The sequence below is a fragment of the Emydura macquarii genome, unplaced genomic scaffold (genome assembly GCF_026122565.2).
Source record: "Emydura macquarii macquarii isolate MOO-44397 ecotype Brisbane River unplaced genomic scaffold, CSIRO-AGI_Emac_v2 contig_18, whole genome shotgun sequence".
NCBI classification, from domain to species: Eukaryota; Metazoa; Chordata; order Testudines; family Chelidae; genus Emydura; species Emydura macquarii.
Window position 1 is genome coordinate 5,764,806 of NW_027130155.1, and position 18,360 is coordinate 5,783,165.

General features: G+C 43.5%; 1 protein-coding gene across 1 annotated transcript; it reads left to right on the forward strand.

Annotated features, from left to right (window-relative positions):
* Nucleotides 1-605: 605 nt before the first annotated feature.
* PFN2 (profilin 2) lies at nt 606-10,737 on the forward strand. The gene is made up of 3 exons (XM_067553054.1): nt 606-1,166; nt 3,783-3,975; nt 6,299-10,737. The coding sequence occupies exons 1-3, from the start codon at nt 1,035-1,037 to the stop codon at nt 6,394-6,396; spliced, it is 423 nt and encodes a 140-aa protein (XP_067409155.1). The 5' UTR covers nt 606-1,034; the 3' UTR covers nt 6,397-10,737.
* Nucleotides 10,738-18,360: the final 7,623 nt, after the last annotated feature.

Consider the following 18,360-nt stretch of genomic DNA (forward strand, 5'->3'; position numbering starts at 1 on the left):
AACTGCCTGGAGCTTGCAATTACTTCATTCATTGTTTAAGAATGATCTAAATACAGAGGGTAAATTCTGCGCTGTTACCCTGCTGTAAATCCACTGGCTTGCGGCAGCGGAGTTATTCCTCACATGCACGTGGTTAAGAGTTGAAAGGAGAATCTGGTCTATAATCCCAACACGGGTGCTCGGGTTCCAGGCTGGCTGGTTGTGCAGTCTGAAAGGTCCGACCTGGGGCGAAGATAACGCGCTACACACCCGAGCCTATTGCCGCCTCTGCACCGCTCGGTTCTCTACGGAGTGTCACAAAACCGCCTCGTCTCTCCACGCTTGTCTGAGTAGCGCCGCTCGCCATCCATCGCCCCGTGCAGGGGAAAGTGGGAACCAGGGCACGGGGAGGAGGGTGGGCGATCCACGCCACCACCCGCCGGGACGGGACGGCCTTCCACGCACCTGCAGGCGGGGCGGGGCGGTCCCCCTCAGGTGTCGTGAGCCGCCCGAGCCAAGCCGGCAGGCAGACCCCACGCTGCCAAGGGCGTGGGGGGGGGAGGGGCGGCCCCCCTCCCGTATTTTGCAGGCAGCTGCCACGAGTCTCCCTCCGCCTGCCGCGTCCCCCAGCACAGCTGCCGCCGGCATCAATCTCCCTCCCTGGCTCCCGCTATCAGCATCCCTAGCTGTCCGCCCCTCCCCCCACGCAACGTATCCCTCCGCCGGGGCCGCCGCGCGGCGGAACGATCCGCGGAGCGGCTCCTCCGCGTTCTCCCCAGTCCTCCGCCTTTTCTTGCTGCGCTGCTGCCCGCCCGCTCGCGCTCCCCCTCGCCGTCCCACGCGCAGCTGTGAGTCCAGACTCGGGCTCGGCTGAGGGGAGGGGGAGCAGCAGGAGGAGAAGGAGGAGGCCCCGCCCTCTCCGTGGCCGGGCGCGCGCTGCTCGCTGCAGGGCTCGGCTGCCGCTTCGCGCGCGCGTGTGAGACCCGCCGCCGTCGCCCGCCCGCCCGCCGCCGCCCTCCGCTCCTCCGCCCGCCCGACTGCGCCAGGCGAAGACGATGGCCGGCTGGCAGAGCTACGTGGACAACCTGATGTGCGATGGCTGCTGCCAGGAGGCCGCCATTGTCGGCTACTGCGACGCCAAGTACGTCTGGGCCGCGACGGCCGGGGGCATCTTCCAGAGCATTACGGTAAGGGCCGCGGCCCCCGCGCCGGCTGCGAGCCTCCGGCCCGGCTCCAGCCCCCGCCCGGCGCGGGCCGCAGAGCGAGGGTGGGGGATGATGCAGCAGCAAAGAGCCGCGAGCCGCCGCCGCCGTGTGCTCTTGACGCCCGCCCCCGGCACGGGGCTGCCTCTGCCTGTCCCCCGGGTGCCGGCGGGGCGCCCTGTGGCTGGCGGGGGGCCGCTGGCCGCCGCCGGCCCCGCCAGTGAGCGCACTGTGGGCAGCAGCACAGCGGCGGTCCCGGGTCCCGCCCGCTGGACGCACCGCAGCCTCCGGGGCCGTGCGGGGCGCAGCTTGTGGCCGTGGGAAGGGGCCCGGGGCCCGCTCGAGCCCAGGGCGCTGCTGGTTTTTTTGTCTGGGTCTTTCCTGGCTGCGCCGGCTCTGGCGGGCAACGGGGGCCCGGCTTTCGGCGGCGGCCAGTGGCTCAGCCCCCCCAATCCCATCCCGCACACCCCGGCTGCACCGGGGGCCCCATTGGCTGCCCGGCCGCGGCGCCGGATAGTGGGCTAAGCCGGCAATGCGGCGGCGGTGGGAGGAGGAGAGAAAGGCCGGGCACAGGCGAGACTTGGCGTAGGGGTCCCTTGCGCCCAGGCCTCGTCGCTGCGGAGAGACTTACGTAGCCGGCGTAGGAGGCTTTCGTGAATCCTCGCCGCTGGCTACATGTTTTTCATCTCCAAGATGGCGCACTGCCATTGATTTTTTTTTTTCCCCCTCCTCCCCCCTTCTCTCTGTCCTTTCCTCCTGGTCTGTCCTCCTCACTCCGCGGTATTAATCATCCCTGTTCCTGCAGCACAGCCCCCTTCACACCCACTGCTCAGATCTTCCAAAGAAAGGGCTCTGCTCTCCGGGGATGGGTTCGGAAAACCTCTAAGGATCAGGGAAGGCTTATTTAAACTGGGAGAATGAGCCTCTTTAGGCCATAGCTATATTGGCGGGTTGTGCTGAATTGCGTGTTTTGATTATATAAGCTTGCATTGTGATGCACGTTTTGCTGCAGATTGATGCACCTTCCCCCTACAAATCCATCCTGTAGGTCTCTGTCTTGCTTCTGTATGGGAATGTGGGGTTTCTTTCTCTGTGGGGAGAGTTGGGGCTTGTCTGTGTGGTGACTGGCTCCCATCACGTTGGATTTGCCCCCCATACCATGTGGCTCCTGTGCCTGCCAATTCCCCTCCCTTTCTCCTCTTAGGCCCCTCTTTGCTGGCAGCCTTAGTATCCTGCATAAAAGCTTTCTTCACCCATCTCCACAGTCAAGTGACCTCATTGCATGGCCACAACAGCAGCACCCCCTCCTTATCATACCCCTTTCTAGGATGTGCTGTCAGTGGGAAGTAGCCATACAGGCCACTGTTCCGGAAACCAACCCTGCAATTACAGCCCTGCCCTACCTGGAGATGGTTAAATAAAATGGTGCCCTGTGGATTTCCAGCTGCTGACCAAGTCCCCTCCCCCTATGTGTCTTTGTGCCTTGGTAGGATGTGGCCAGGCAGAGTCCTAGTGTGTGATTGGAAATGGCCTAGGCCTGCTATGACTGTGCAGTTCTAGAGAGCAATGCCTCCCTTCTCCTCACTTGCTTACCGTTAGGGATGCACATATCTCCTGCCTTGCCTTCACTTCACTCCACCTCCTCCTTCTCCATCCTGAAAGCAGCGCTGCAGGGAGACTCCCCCATGAAAGGGAGCACAGACTTTGTGGGTGAAAGGTGTGGTGAGTTAATGTGGCCTAACCCCTTTCTAAATGCAGCCTGTGTTGGGCTCCTGCAGGGACTAGGAAATATGATTTCCCTGTGCACAGAGGGATCGCCTTAGCATTGTGATCCCTCCTCTCCCCCCTCCCCCCCCCCCTTTTTAGGGTACTGTGAGGCCTGTGTTTGCTGAACCTATGGCTCTATCAGTATCTGAGTTTGCCATCTAAATCATTGAAACTTAGGAATGATATTATGCAACACTCCTTGCCTAGAAAAGGGCAGAGCCGAACATTATTGTGCAGCATCAATTTGGCTACATTTTTGCATTAGAAATATAGTTATTATTTGCCCTGTCAGAGACCTGCGGCAGCTGACCTGGGAGAACTGTTAATACCCCACCAATGGTTAAGGCATGTGGGAGTGAGGAACACCTGCATCATTGTTATCTAGACATGGCCATGAAGGCTTTTTTGGTACTTCAGTATCAAGTAACAAAAATCTGATTCATTCGTTTACTAAAACAAATGACTCTACGGTTCAAAAAGATGACTTATTGGAATATAACTTCTAGACTTGATCAGTATTGCAGACTTAATCTATAACTGCACAGTTAATATTTCAGTCTAACTATGAAATATCTCAAAACAGCACTTGTGTTCACTTAAAATGGTACTAAGTTAGTGGAAATAAAACTGTGAATAACAAAACACTCAGCTCCAAAGTGTCTTTTCTTAGGTGTAGCTTGAGTGTCCTTTTAAAATCTTTTTGGTAGTGACAAGTCTCTCTTAAATGGAAATTAAGCTGTAAACTATTTCATTGGATTTAATGTACTTTAGATGTCTTCTGTGAAAGGTAGTTGTGAGAGCTTGCTGTGTAACACTGAATTTCTTTTTTAACAGCCCCTAGAAATAGATATGATTGTAGGAAAAGACCGAGAGGGTTTTTTCACCAACGGTCTGACTCTTGGTGCAAAGAAGTGCTCTGTGATCAGAGATAGCCTGTATGTCGATAGTGAATGCACAATGGACATCAGGACAAAGAGTCATGGTGGCGAGCCAACATACAATGTTGCTGTAGGCAGAGCTGGTCGAGGTAAGCTGTAACTTTTTTTTTCAAAATTTAGCAAAACAAAAATGCAACCTTCAAAACTGGGCTCTAGTCTCTAAATTACTTACATTAATCTGCATAACAAGATTTTTTTAATCTCCACAATGCAACCTTGGTGTTTAATTGTGGTCCATCTATTTTCCAAGACTACATCCGTATCTGACGGTCCTAGATAAGTGACCACAGTTGGGCACTTAACTATTTTTATCAACTGGTTACTTGTGCCTACAGACTAATTTAACAAGTTAGTGTAGCTGGTGTGTCAATTGGATTAAATGCAGTCTGTCATTCATTTGCACCTGGTATATTGTAATTAAAATGTTTGGAGTCCGAAGCATGGTGTCATGATGACGATGAATATTGTTATATCCTATTGAAATATCTTGTTTAGCATAAACTTGCTCTAAAGTGACTTCTCTATTAAAATTTCTTCCATTCACAAAATTAAAGTTTTTGTGAAACAACCTAATTTTACTCATACAAGTTCTGCACTAACTCTTAACAATTCCCTATTGAGAACCTTAGAAGTCTGATTCTGAGGCAATGAATGAACTCTGTCCAATTGGGTAGCTGAAGGCTATTTATATAAAGCTTGACTAACTACTCATGCATGTCATCTAAGCTTCTATAAAATACACTCTACTTGGAAGGAGCTAGACTCCATTCCAAAAGAAACTTCTCTCAAAACACTGGGTACAAGCAACATGAGTATATCCAAGACATTATCTTGGCATTCTGTTGATAAGCTGTTGTTGACTGAGTATGTTGGGGATCAAGGCCAAGGTACAAACAAAAAGTAGCTACAGAGATACTGCTGTGTATTTTTACGTAAGGTATGGAGAGGTTAAACTAAGTATTTTAACAATACAGTGAAATGGAATAGGTAAAGATTTCTGTAGAGCTTGGGCTGTAACTCATTTCCTTTTCTTTTAAGGAAAATAGTATGACTATCTAGATAATTGTTTACTATAGTTATTTTGAAGTTTACATGATTTAAGATATGTCTTATGATCTAGTCTTAGTGAGGGTCTGCTGTATATGCCACATGTAGGCACAATGTATCTATATTGTAGTAATTCCTGTCCCACCATTTCTAATTCAGAGCACAATTAAAATGAGCCAGTGTGCTTGTGAAGCAAAATTCTTAAAATGTAGTTATGCTTTGCATAATTTGATTATTTTTTATAATTTCAATGTCTATTTTGAAGCATTTTTTTCAGTGGATTTAAATTTTCACAGTTGTGCAAAATCATGGGAGGGTCACACAATGCGGGGACAGAATTATTTAATGATAGTAAACAGATTCAAAAAGTCTTATAACTGTTAAAACACAAATTGTCGTCATCACATCAAAATATACAAAGTAAATATCCTCATAAATAACTCTAATTGTTCTCAAGTAACATTTCTTACTTTGTCTGTCTGTAAATTTCATTTATTTATGGAAATTTTTCATTGGCTTATGTGTATGGTGAAATCAGCATTTACTGAGAAAAATCGAATCCTTTCAAGTTTACATGTACTCTGTTTTAGTGACATCTGGTGGTAGTTAGCATGTAAAGCCTCATAGCATGTAATGTACAATTGAGAGTTCTGTAGGAAACTCTCCCTAGTAAAGGAACTTTATTTTTGTGGCCTAACACTGTGGGTAGGGAAGGAAACTAGATTTAAAATGATCTTAGAATTACTTAACTCCATACAAAAATCTAATTGCTTTAGAATGGAAGGAGGGACACAAGATTTCACCCAGAACTGAGTTGTTTCTTTATTCTTACAGCAGTGTCAAACACAGACATCTACTTAAGTAAAAGCTACTTCAAGTTTACCAATAAACTACCACACAACGAACCTGCTAGAGTTGGAATGTACCCATTACCACTCTGAACTTGATCTACAATCTAAAAATACTAGAATCTCCTATGTGTACTGATATTACTACCTTTCTCCTTTTTAACATATTTGCCTTGTCTACCTTATAAGATGTACCCAGGATTTCCTGGTCAGAGAGGTCAGATGGTAACATGCACCATGATTTTTATCTTTAAAATGGCAATTATAGGATATGGTTCAGGTTTTTTGCAAGGTCTTATGGCTAGCGCACAATTTACTCAATCTCTGAAGTCATGGAGGATACTCTCTCCCAGCCCTGTCTACATCTATACTTTAGAAAGCTCTTATAAAGCCATCTTAATTTCCAAATATTAAAACTTGAATTTGTATACTTATTGAAATACCTAATTAAACTTGCATTATTTCCTTGTCTAACACACTCCTTTAAAACTTCTTTTTTTTGTCTTTTCTCTTTCAGTCTTGGTCTTTGTAATGGGCAAAGAAGGGGTCCATGGAGGCGGATTGAATAAGAAGGCATACTCAATGGCAAAATACTTGAGAGACTCTGGGTTCTAGTTGCTAGGCAGACTGTTAAGTATTAGGGGAAAATTGCTATTAAACTTTCCTGGCAGTGAGCTTTAAACCTTACATTCTGGAAACTTTATTAGCAATGCAGGGTGATGGGGTATGAACCTGTGTCTCCTTTGTATCCCTTTGTTGGTGGGGAAAGGTGTTATTTTTTTCTTTAATTTTGTTTCATTGTGTACTCCAGCATTGGTTATAGTCATGGGAAAGGAAGGTGTCCGTGGAGGGACACTGAACAAGAAAGCATATGAACTGGCTTTATACCTGAGGAGGTCTGACATCTAAGCAGCCTCTCCCCATCCACCTAGCAACTGTCCATCACTACCCGGTTGTGTTCACAGTGCTACCAGACTGTAGATGGTAGTTTGTTGGGTTTTTTGTTTGTTTTTTAATTTACCCATTTTTTCTAATGTCATGATTCCAATTACCCTTGTGTTCATTTGTATGTTAACCATTGTATGTAACCAAGTCCCATCATATCTGGCACCATTTTCACAGCATAAAAATGATATGCATGATACTTTGAAAAATGTTTTAGGAGGAAGAGTATGCCAAGTCTAAGCTTTGCTTGTCTTAGCAATTAATGCGATATTGACAACTAAAACAATTTAAACACTAAACAAGGTGCTGGTTGTACAATCTAATTTGATCAATGTCTCTTCAGCACTTTGAGCAGTTACACAGCTCATTTAGTCTTCCTTTTGTAGAGCATGGTTGGGGGGAGGGGGAAAGTGCATGCATATCTTTACTTCTCTCCCTGTCCTCTTTCATCCATATTTTGGTTGCTTCAACCTATTTTTATACAGTGCCTGGTTTGTTTAACCAATTTGCCACTCAAAAGCTATTATGTATTTTATTAGTTTTGTTGTTGCACTTCACTGTTGACTTGCAAAACTCTTCATAGTGTCTGAAGCACACACTGCTTAATGGATGCAACTGCAAAACTATCAAAAAGATGTACTTCCTCCCATGATCTTACAATCACTATCCTGAATGAATTCCCAGGGACATTCCATCATTGCAATAGCTCAGGCACTTTTTTTTTTTTTTTTTGCCAGCTCCAGTTCTGTAGTTGAATTGTAAAAGGCTGCCATTATGGACATTAGATATCCCAACATAACCATCTGGAGTATGTCCAATTTCAGTTTTTCATAGGACCAATTTTTAATTTGCAGCTTGGGGTTTTATACGAAACTACAGTGTCATTGTGGAAAACTGCCACCTTCAGCTATATACTGGTAGCTTATACTCCAATCTATCTGTCAGATCTAACTGATAATGTAAAGAGACATGCTACTCTAATACCAATGTTTGTGTGAGGGGTGGTAGTTCATAAGCTTAAAATTGTTAAAATGATACCATTTCAAATTTGAAATAGTCATTTGGCCTGCCTGACTCTTGCTGCAGAAATTGTAAACTGCCTTGTGCACTAGTCATCTGAAATGTGTAACCAAACTGCCCGTTCAAGCACGGTACTAACTTGTATGTCTGTTTAAAGAGAACTGCAGAACTCTGTATACAAAAGAATAAATGGGAGATGGTATTGGTTGGAATAACTGACATGGCTGTCTTGTGATGAATTTTTTAATATGTATTCTGTGCCATACTATTGTTTAAAAAAAAAAATGAACTGTTGCTATTGTGAGATGGATTTTAACTGACTATAAGGATTTCTTTCAAATGGCACTATTTTAGGGACATTCTAGTATTTGCTTCTATTATTTGGGCCTTGTGGATAATGTACAGATTTAAACAAATACTTGTTGCTGATTTGTCCATTTTTCCCTGCACTTTTACATCTGGGATACAGTCTAACTCATCTGATTTAATATGCATTTCAAAAAATGCCATAACTATTAAACACCTTGTTTACAGACGAAATAAATTTATTCCAACCAAATAAAATGACTCTTGTAACTTTTTGTGCACCAGACTTTTCTGAAGCAATATATTTAATTGTGTAGCTTACTACACTAACTTTGTATCTGTGTCTCTCTCAAAATGTAAGTCAGCTCTTCAGGTATTGTAAACTTGTGGAACAGTATTACTGTACTGATCTAATGTACTAGTCCTTTTGCTATAAAGATGGCTGCTTAGAACACTAAATTGACTTAACCACTTATCAAGTTTATTAAGCCATAGCAAGAGTCTTCATTTTTGCTTCTTTTAAGTCTTGTATGGCAGAGAGGGATACTTTAACTAAGGGAAACTAATGTTATTGACTTCACTAATCCAGTAAATCCCACAACAGTTTCTCTTCACTGTTAGGGTTGCTGTTTAAACTAAACATTCTCTACGCAAGCCTCTTCAGTGGTATGTGAATACAATAAACACTTTACAACCTGCACTCTTAAATCAGGCTGGATATGACTAATGCTGTACTAGTGTTTCTACTAGTATAAGAACTAACCCTCTTTGTACAACTCCACACTGCTCTTGGAGAAAACATGTCCAACAGTTTAGCACCCAGCTAGCTAACCAGCTTCAAACCCTACAAGTCTTTTTCAGATGGTCTTAATTGATGACGGTGCACAAAATCTGCCAGCCAGTCTCCAGGACCCCAACTACATGGGTACATGTATGATGGCTATTTCGAAACAAAATGCACTGTGAGGAAATAGCAAGTGTCTCTGCAAGTTCACTTGAAACTTAACAGTTCCTTCACTAAGCTCCTATCCAAGGAAGGAAACAAAGGGGCAAACCATGAGATCCTAATCTTAACTAAGATTAACTAACTTTTGACCACCATCTCTCCTTACTTTCAGCCCATTGTCCCCAATGACACCCATATCTTACTCCATCTGACTAAAACTTTTGCATCTATAACTTGCCTAACTTTTTCTTACTTTTCTAACATTGGTCTCTTTCCTCTTAATTCAGTTCCACCACTTCTTGCATCTGACAACTCCACTATACTCTGAAGACAACCCCCATTTTTTTTAAAGATCTAAGTCTTGAGTATTCCTTTAACACCAAAATTGAAACAATATATTAAATCAGGTCTGTGGTCTATGTAGTCAAGTAACATCTCTGACAGTAGCCAATGCCAAATTTTTCAAAAGAAACCTTGCAATGAATGGGCAAGTAAGGAATAACCTATTTGCAGGGAAAATCACTAAGGCGAGTTTATGCCCTGAAGCTTGAGGGATGGCTCCATCTGAATTTTTTTGGGTTTTTTTTTTTAAGGTTTTCCCTCTTGTAACTCTAGATGTTCTCATTATCCATATACATGTTTAATCAATTTTTAAAAATACTACTATGCTCTTGGCTTAATGATATCTTGTAGCAAAGGTTTCCATAAAGAAACACTTGCAATTGTATGAAAAATATTTTGTTCTGTTAAAATTTGCAGTCTTCATTCACCCTCACTCCAAGAACAGGACAACATTCAGTGACAGTCTTCAATCTACCATCTCTATAACATTCATTTTTGTATACCTTTTGCTACATCCCCTCTTATTGCCCTTCAGTGGCAAACACTCATAGGGAAGCTATTTCATTATTCAGTTTCATTGCTTGTCTGTGAACTATTTCTGCTGTTTGAGACATGGTAACCAAAATTTAATATAGTGTTTCAGGTGAGGGAATACCATTAATTTATATCAGCCTATTTTTAGTATTCTCCATCCCATTCCTTATTTATCCAAACAGTTTCCTTTTTTGACCCATGCTGATATTTTTGCAGAGGTCTTTGTGTTATCCACATGTCTAGCATTCTTTCCTAGTATATTAGTGTAGAACCCAGAAAGCAGTATATGTAGCTCAAATTATTCCTTCCAGTGTGCATTACCATGCATTTGTCACTGGTGTATTTCATTGGCAATAGTGTTTTCCATCAGCTTGCTTTGTTAGGGTCCTTCCAGAATCGCTCTTGACTAACCTAAGCTATCATCTGTAAATCTTGCTGTTACTTTGTTTGCTCCTTTTTTTTTTTTTTTGGATCATAAAAAATAACTTAAATACCACTGGTCCTTATACAGAATCTTATGACTTCCCCTTAAACTTTCATGATAAAAATTGACTAATTCTGTCTTTTCTGTTTTCTGTCTCAGCCAATTTCTGATCCATATTAGTACTTTGCCTCATCCCCCCTGAGTACTTTAATAATTTCCTGAGAAACTTTGTCAAATACTATCTGAAATTCTAAATGACCAGTCTTTATCCATTTTGTTGACACGTTCAAAGAATTCTTAGAGGATCAACTTCCTTTTGTAGAAGCCTGTTGCTTAGTCCTTATCCTATCATGATCATTTGGTGTTTAAATAGTTCTGTTTATTACTGTTCCAACCACTCCACCAAGTACAGAAATAAATCTTACTAGCTTATGGCTCACAGGATTGTCTTGTCTTTTAAAAAAAAAAGTTATTTAATTTTCTAGCATGCACGCCTCTACTGTAGTCACTGATTTTAATGGGAAATTTCATAGTTAGCAGTTCAGCCACCTCATTTGTTACCGGAAGAGAGCAGGTCCAGGGTAGGTATTTTTCCAATATCCTTTGTAGTGAAGATTGATAAACAGAAGGATGCTACAGAGAAGCTAAATGTGACTTATGCTCCATAGTTGCTCACTTTATCCCTTTCTAGGCTGCCAGAGCCATGGACTCTTAACCCTTTCATAATTAAAAAATTATTTTTCATAACTTTGTCTATTTACACTTCAACTTCTGCTGTAACCCTCCTAACTTGCATGTTGTCTATTGTAATTTATACTATTATTGTCTTTGCTAGGCTTTGATTTGTATTTTCTGAAGGATCTCTGTTTAGCCATACTGGTTTACTTTGTGCCTTGTTCAGAGGTGTACATGCCATCTGAGACTCTCCATTGCATCCTTAAGACTGTTTCCTGAATTTTTGAGATCTGAACCTTCCCCCTTTTCTGGAAAATTAAATCAGTTGTCCCCTCTCATATCCCCATAATCCTACTTAATCTATTGTTAAAGGCCTGCACGTCTGAATTTATACATCTTTTGCACTACTCTCTCCTGGGAAATGTTGATGTAGAATTTCATAACATAATATTGCTTTGCTTTGAACAGTGAAATAGTTAATGTTAACACTGAAAATATAAGTGGCATCTGAGTTGGCACCCAGTAACTGAGTGGGGTAATTCCAGCGCCATTGTTTCAAGCTCTCTATAAACTCAGACAGATATCACTGTATTTATTACACTCGCTTCACCACATACAGGTTTGCTTTCCTTTCCTCCACCTTTTGGCTAGTTCTTCATGTCTCCCAAGTATGGATGCTTCAAACTTGGAGAAATGTTGCCTTAAATAATGTCCATACCAAACTAAGGATTTGAATTTCTTTGGTTTTGACTAGATCCTTCCTTTATTTGAAATTCCCCTTTTTAAAACTAAATGTTACTGTTTTAGGGTTTTTTTGGTAACATAAGGATTCTGAATTTTATTATATTGTAGTCATTATTACTTACTGTCTCAGATGCACTTAGTTCTTGCAGTAACTTGCGAATTATTTAGGTTTAAATGCTATTGCAGAGGAGAGGAAGGGAGAGGCTATTTTTAACTAACTTGTTCCAAGGAGCAATTGGTTAAGGCATCATCAAGAAATTGCATCTAAAAAACACTCCCACTTTGGACATTCAACCAGCTTATTTATGGGTAATTGATGTCCCCTCATTATTGCACTTTTTTTAGATGTAGATCTCTCTCACTGTTGTGCACTCAGTATCTTTCCCCACCCGCCCTTTTCTCCTTGTTAAAAGCCTAACTTGGTATCATATCACCTTGATTATTGACCTGTCCAAAAAACCCCATTGTTACTGTTTACATCAGTAGCTCTTCTGCCTGGATCCTTTTATTGGCTTCCAGTCTTTGACTGCATTAGATTAAAGCTTGACTTCATGTTCAAGCCCTTGCTTATATCTCTACTTTCCTCCTCTTTCTACTCCCTTTTGTTCTTTTTATTGTACTGCAAACCCTCCACACCCATACACACGAACACCCAGTTGTCTTATCAACCTCTCTGAACTTGTCTACATTCTCTTTCTGTACACCTCCACACTGATTTCTTTCAGAATTCCTTACTGCCTTTTGTTCATCAATAATCACTCCATATCCTTTTCCTGATCTCTTTTGTCTTTTTTTTTTTAAGAGCACAAGCTTTTTAAGGATACGTCTGCTGATGTGCTCTCTGCATGGAAGAAGGCAAGGACATGTGGTATGGATTTTGGCCTCAACTTCATTAGCCAAATTACATCCAATATTCCCATCAGGGGACAGCCCAGCGTAGTCACGGTCACCTCATTGATCCTTTGCCTTTCTTGGGGCTCCCACCGCGGGGGAGCCAATCATCACACTAGGAGGGTCTCTGGACACCTCCACTTGCCCTCTAGCATCTCTTCCCCTTTCAGGGGTTGAGGCAAGAGGGGACCTTGACCCCCTGTCAGCTCTGCCATCAAGTGCATTGGTGGGGCAGTGCCCTGGTTCACATTTGCTCAGAGGGAGTTAGACATGTCACCCCCCCATCTTGTAATGAGATGTCCTTGGGATATCACTATTACTTTTCTGGATCTGGAGCCTAAGTCAGTGATTTCCTGCCGTAGGTACCTGCCATAAAGAGACACCAGCATCAGCTTGGCTGCAACATGGGCAACCTAGAAGTTTGGCCCACCCATTATTGCGATCATCCAGGAACAAACTGGCACCTATTTTAGAGAGGTGCACTCCATCCTCTTGATAAAATTCATTTGCACCCTTGGCTTGTTCAAATAACAAATATCACAGGATCTTTTTCAGGGGATAAGGCAACAAGCCACATTTATTGTGAAAACAAAATTTGGTAAATAGTATCAATAGTGCAAATATCAGGAAAACAGTATCAACATTGTAACAATATTAATATTGTGCTTTACTTAGTGATTGCAAATACAGAGACTCTTGTTAATAAAATATACTTCATTGACACAGGTTTCAACTGGTACCTTCATTCACACTCATACACACAGACAGGCATACACAGACAGGGAGACAGATAAACATACATAAGGCTCTCACAGATGTTATATTTACCAGCCTCTTGGTGCTCATGGTAGTCACTAGCCAGGTGACTGTAGCACGAGGGTGAGGAGCAAGGTTCTGCTGATTCGCTTTGGTACTCCTGGATGGTGTGGTGATGTAGCCCTGAACCTCCAGCCTTCATCTTTCTGTCCCATTTTATAGGAAAAAGATCTCATGTAAGTATGGGTTTTTGCTCTGTCATGCTGCATCTGCATTTGGTGTGATCCTTAATCACCCACATTGTTGCAAGCCTGATCAGATTTTGTCCTTTGAAGTGGGCTGACTCCAAAGTTATCAGGGTGGACTCCTCTTCGGCCAGTTGAGTGGTAAAAGTTATCTTCACTCCTTTCTTCCTCCCTCAACTGTTTGAGATGAGGCTGGTGTTTTCTTTATCATGTTTCGACATCCCTTACTTAGACCAATTGTTCAATCACTCTTCCTGTCTACACCCACCTCAATTGCTCAGCCATTCACACTCCAATCACTCAGTGCAAACTCCTAGCTGAAGAACTCACATGTCTTTTAAAGCAAACATTATTTCATTTTTGCATGTGTCTTGCACAATTAGGTAGGTATATGTAATTGCATTTCACAGTGTGGCTTCTCATACTTAAGCACATAAAAAATAGGATTTTTACAAATATTCTGAAAGTGGGTAAAATCAACAGGTAAAGTTGTCAGTGGAGTGGTTTTACAATTAATCTTAAAACAAATAGAATTATTCAAAGTAAAGACAGGCTTGAATGATTACTAAATAATAGGATTTGGAACCATGTCAAACTGGAATGTAGGATTTACAGCGAATAGACAAAAATCTGGGATCTCTGGTTCCAATGATATGCAATAAAAGAATATTTTTAAAAGACTGAAGTGAACATTTCAAAGGGTAGGACAATAGAATCAGTTGTAGTTTTAGCTTTTGATTAAAGGTACAATGTATCAGGCTGAAGCACCTCTTGGTAGGAAGGGGGGGGCGTGTTTGTGGCTCTATTCTTTCATGTATTTAATAAAAAACAGTATTGGGCCAACAGGCTAACTGAGCTGCCCTGGGATTCCAGTCACGTCAATATGATTAATTTCCAATTAACCTTCCTCAGGGCCCTATACAGTTTTTTTGTGGATGGACTGCAGTCTGCCAAACCCTGTGAGCTGGGACATGCTATCCCTATGCCAGGAAAAATGTCCACCAGCAGTCCAATATCCTGCTTAGTTTTCCAAATCAGCTGGAGCACTTGCCCAGGTCATTCTCCCCTCAGTGGGTAACAGTGATGTCAGGTGTGTTCTCATGAGGCACCAGCCCATGCAAAAATAGCATGAGCTGGTCCCAGTGCATGTCCTGTCTGCTGCGCAAAGACAAAATCGCATCCAACCTGAGGCCCAGCTGTAAGCCCACTGCTGAATTACATGCTTTCCTGCTGTGGCCACAAATCCATATCTCCAGCTCTCAGCATTCTTAACGACATTCTGTATGATAGACATGGGGAAGGAAGCAGACTTGGTTAAAACCTGTGGTGCTTATGGGCCACCAGGTACATTGGCCTCCTCCAAGCAGTTGCACGTAGAACTTATATGCCCTGGATCACCTGCACCCTATAAGCTGGACCTGTGACTTATCCAGACCCAACTGGGTAGCCCGCTGTTGTGTCCCTTATACAGAATGAGTGGGAGCCATACTCTCCTGGTGGCAAGCCCAAGAATGACAGCCACTTCCTAAACATTCCCACAACTGGAATTTGGTTAGGAAGGAATGGTCCTTCCTGCAGGAACAGGAGACCCTCACCAGGTGATCACTGACCGACGTATTACTGCAGCACCTGTAAAGACATAGGTCCCCCTCAGACCAGTGCAGAGCAACAGCCTCACCAACCCCAATTCGATCAGTTTTTGAGCTGTGGACCTGAGTCCTAGAGTCACCATCCCACTGCATGTCCTGTAGTTTGAGAGCCTGCCCCGAAGAGTCTCCCTGGACTGAAGGAAAAAAACTCATTGACCCAGATGGGCCCTGAAGAAAACCAACAGAGGCTGCCTTGAAGAGTACAGCCTCATCCCCTGAAGGGTAGGCCTGAGGAAGAACCTAAGTGAATTGCCTAAGGACCTGCAAGGTCATTGGCTTCCTGATACTGCTCTGCATCCTAGCAGCCTTAGCCCAACCTGCCACATTCTGTAGATCACCTGATGGGGGTCCAGATGAGGTGCAGACCTGCAGTAAAAGCCACCCTCAATAACTGGTTAGCTATAGAAAGACCATGAACCTCCAAATTTGTGGTTCTGCTAAAGGCTAGGCCCTGGGTAGACCCTCAGTCCTCCCTCTACCCATAAACGTCTCAAACATCATGGTGTAAGCTAAGAAAGTGTGCAGTATAAGTGCTCCCATTGGCTGCTGATACAGTTTCTAGTGACCAAGATTCCAAAGGGCTGCTGACTTCTGTTCTGGCACTTCCTGGGCCTCCGGTGCTAATGCTCTGAACCTGCTGACCTGCAATTCATTAGCTATGCTGCTGTTAAGCCCAGGCACATGCTTGGCAGTGAAATGAATATTGAGTGCAGCTTTCTGTTTGGTAATGTTAATTATCTCTAGACAGAAGAGAAGGACTTAGTCACATTATGGATTCCACGCAGGCGGAGTGGAGGGCTGCTGTACCATATACTAGGAAGGGAAATCTCTCTCTTCTACAGGGCAGTGGGGGGGTGAGACATGAGATAAGATGTGTCCTGCCCTTAAATTGTTCTAGCAAGAGTGAAGTTAAGAGGACAGACGAGACAGACAAGCCTTTGTTCAGCGCACAAGCGTGGACGATTTGGGGCAAGGACTCCACCCCAGAGATGGCTGTGCTCAACTCAGCACCTGAGCTGCACGCTCCATGCCACTTGAGGGCACACAGGGAGAGGTAGTGAGGAAATTCCAATGTTGAGCCATTTCCCCCGTTCAGGAATCTGGTTCTGAGCATTCAGTTCCTCCAACATGTGATGGGTGCAGTCACACTGTAACCAGTCTGTGGGTCCATGAAACACACATCTGACCAGAAAAATCCTGCACTGGTACTGACTAATGTGCTTGAGCAGGACTGGTATGCAAGCATAGAGATGGACACACTAAAAGCCATTTGCGGCATAGTGTAATAAACCAAGTGTTGTCTGGGAAGGGGAGTTATGCTCCCACCTACACGGTCTTTTAGTAAAGCTCCAGTTATGCCATGGGGTATGGGGTGCTGCCATTGGATTCTCCCATTTACCAGACCAGACTGAAGCCCTCCAAAACTGAAGGCTGCATCCTGCTTTGGGGACATGGCACAGTCTCATGAGCACAGTGGGACAGAACTACATTGTGGCTACCATATTTATCCATACCTCCAACATGGCAGAGATTCTAGCATAGAGGTGGCTCCTTACTTGACAAGCAGAGTCACTTTAGTGCCATAAGAAAGGGATCACTGGCGGGGAAAGTATAGAAATGTCTAATCTTAAGATAGTTGCAATGCATGTCTACACTATCTTATGCTGAGCCAGCTGCAGATACTTTCAGATGTATGAACCTTACATTTACCTTAATGAACTGATGTCACAAACTGGTTGCAACTTTGTGAAGGACGACTTGTTTTTTTCCAAACAAGCACTCAAAATATAGCTATATCTTAAACCATTAACTTCTGTTTCTTGAGGGCAGCTGTGGCTGGCTTTGGATTTGACAGCTGTAATTTAAATAAATGCTCATCAAAAATGGGAGCCAGCTGTACATGGTAGCTTAAACTTAATGGTAGAATTGTTCTGCTTTACATAGATCAAAACTTTGAAGACAATTCTATACGTTTCCTTCCCTGTAGGTTTGGATTGCTCTTACTTGTGGAGGGAGGAGAATCTATGAGTGAAGTCTGAGTTGGGTTTGTCTTCACTTGAGTTAACCTGGGTTCGTACATGAGTTTATGCCCAAATTCCACTACCTTCCACACAAAAATATCCCCTTACCCGTATGTGGTGATTTTGTAAGCCTAGTTTAGCATGTGGGCCAGTCATGGCCAATGGTTAGAGTAGGCGTTGGCAACCAGATGCCAGTGTCAAGGATCAGAGCAAAGCAAGACAGATGCAGTGTAGGAACAAGCAGGCACTATCACAGCTGTAGATAATTGCTTTAAACAGCTATTGAACTGCTGCTGAACTTAAGAGCCAGTGTGGTAACTCTTCCAACCGATCAGGTGGTGTAGCCAATCAGGCAGCCTACTACAGGCAAGCTGCACTGGTTAGTTTGCTTAGAGACTGGCTCTGTTGCTGCAGGCCCTGATTCCTCACATGGCTTAATTGGCTAAGGTTGTTGGTTAAAGCCTAGGCTCTATTTTAACTCTGTGTGCAGCCTATCTTTACAGGAGCCCACAGGTGAATCACGTGGGGGTGGAAATGGTCATTCTATGCCTTCCCCTCCATCTAACCTTCCTGAGGGACAGGCAAGTTCTCCCCCATTTGACTAGGAAAGAATCATTGAGCATCTCAACCCAAAGAACAGCTGGACATGCCCCCAAACACAAAACACAAAGGTGAGTGCAGAAATAGTGAGGACACAATAACGTGGGTATGGCTTTGCTGTGAAGACACTCATGCCGGGGTGCTGAGCACTTGAAGATATACCCAATGAAACATGCAAGTTAAACGTAAAAACATTACGAGCCTCACCCGTCCCAATAGAATACTGAACAATCAAATGTAATTTATTTGACTGTTTTATTCTGCCTACTTTTAGTTTCCCCCATCTTGGACGAGGACAACTAACAAATTCTCAAACCCTAAAACAATGCCATAACATTTATGTTGAAAACTGGATGGTCTCATCCAAATAAAACCGTCATACGCACCTATTGGAAATTTAAAAAAAAACAGTAAGGTTTAAAAAAAAAAAAAGGTTCAAGTGTAAACTTTCTGAACATACTAGCTGTATAGTTAATCTCAG

Coding starts and splice junctions, on each gene's coding strand:
- PFN2 (XM_067553054.1), top strand. CDS start 1,035: ATGGCCGGCTGGCAGAGCTACGTGGACAACCTGATGTGCGATGGCTGC. Junction 1,167..3,782: donor GCATCTTCCAGAGCATTACG/GTAAGGGCCGCG, acceptor CTTTTTTAACAG/CCCCTAGAAATAGATATGAT. Junction 3,976..6,298: donor TGTAGGCAGAGCTGGTCGAG/GTAAGCTGTAAC, acceptor TTTCTCTTTCAG/TCTTGGTCTTTGTAATGGGC.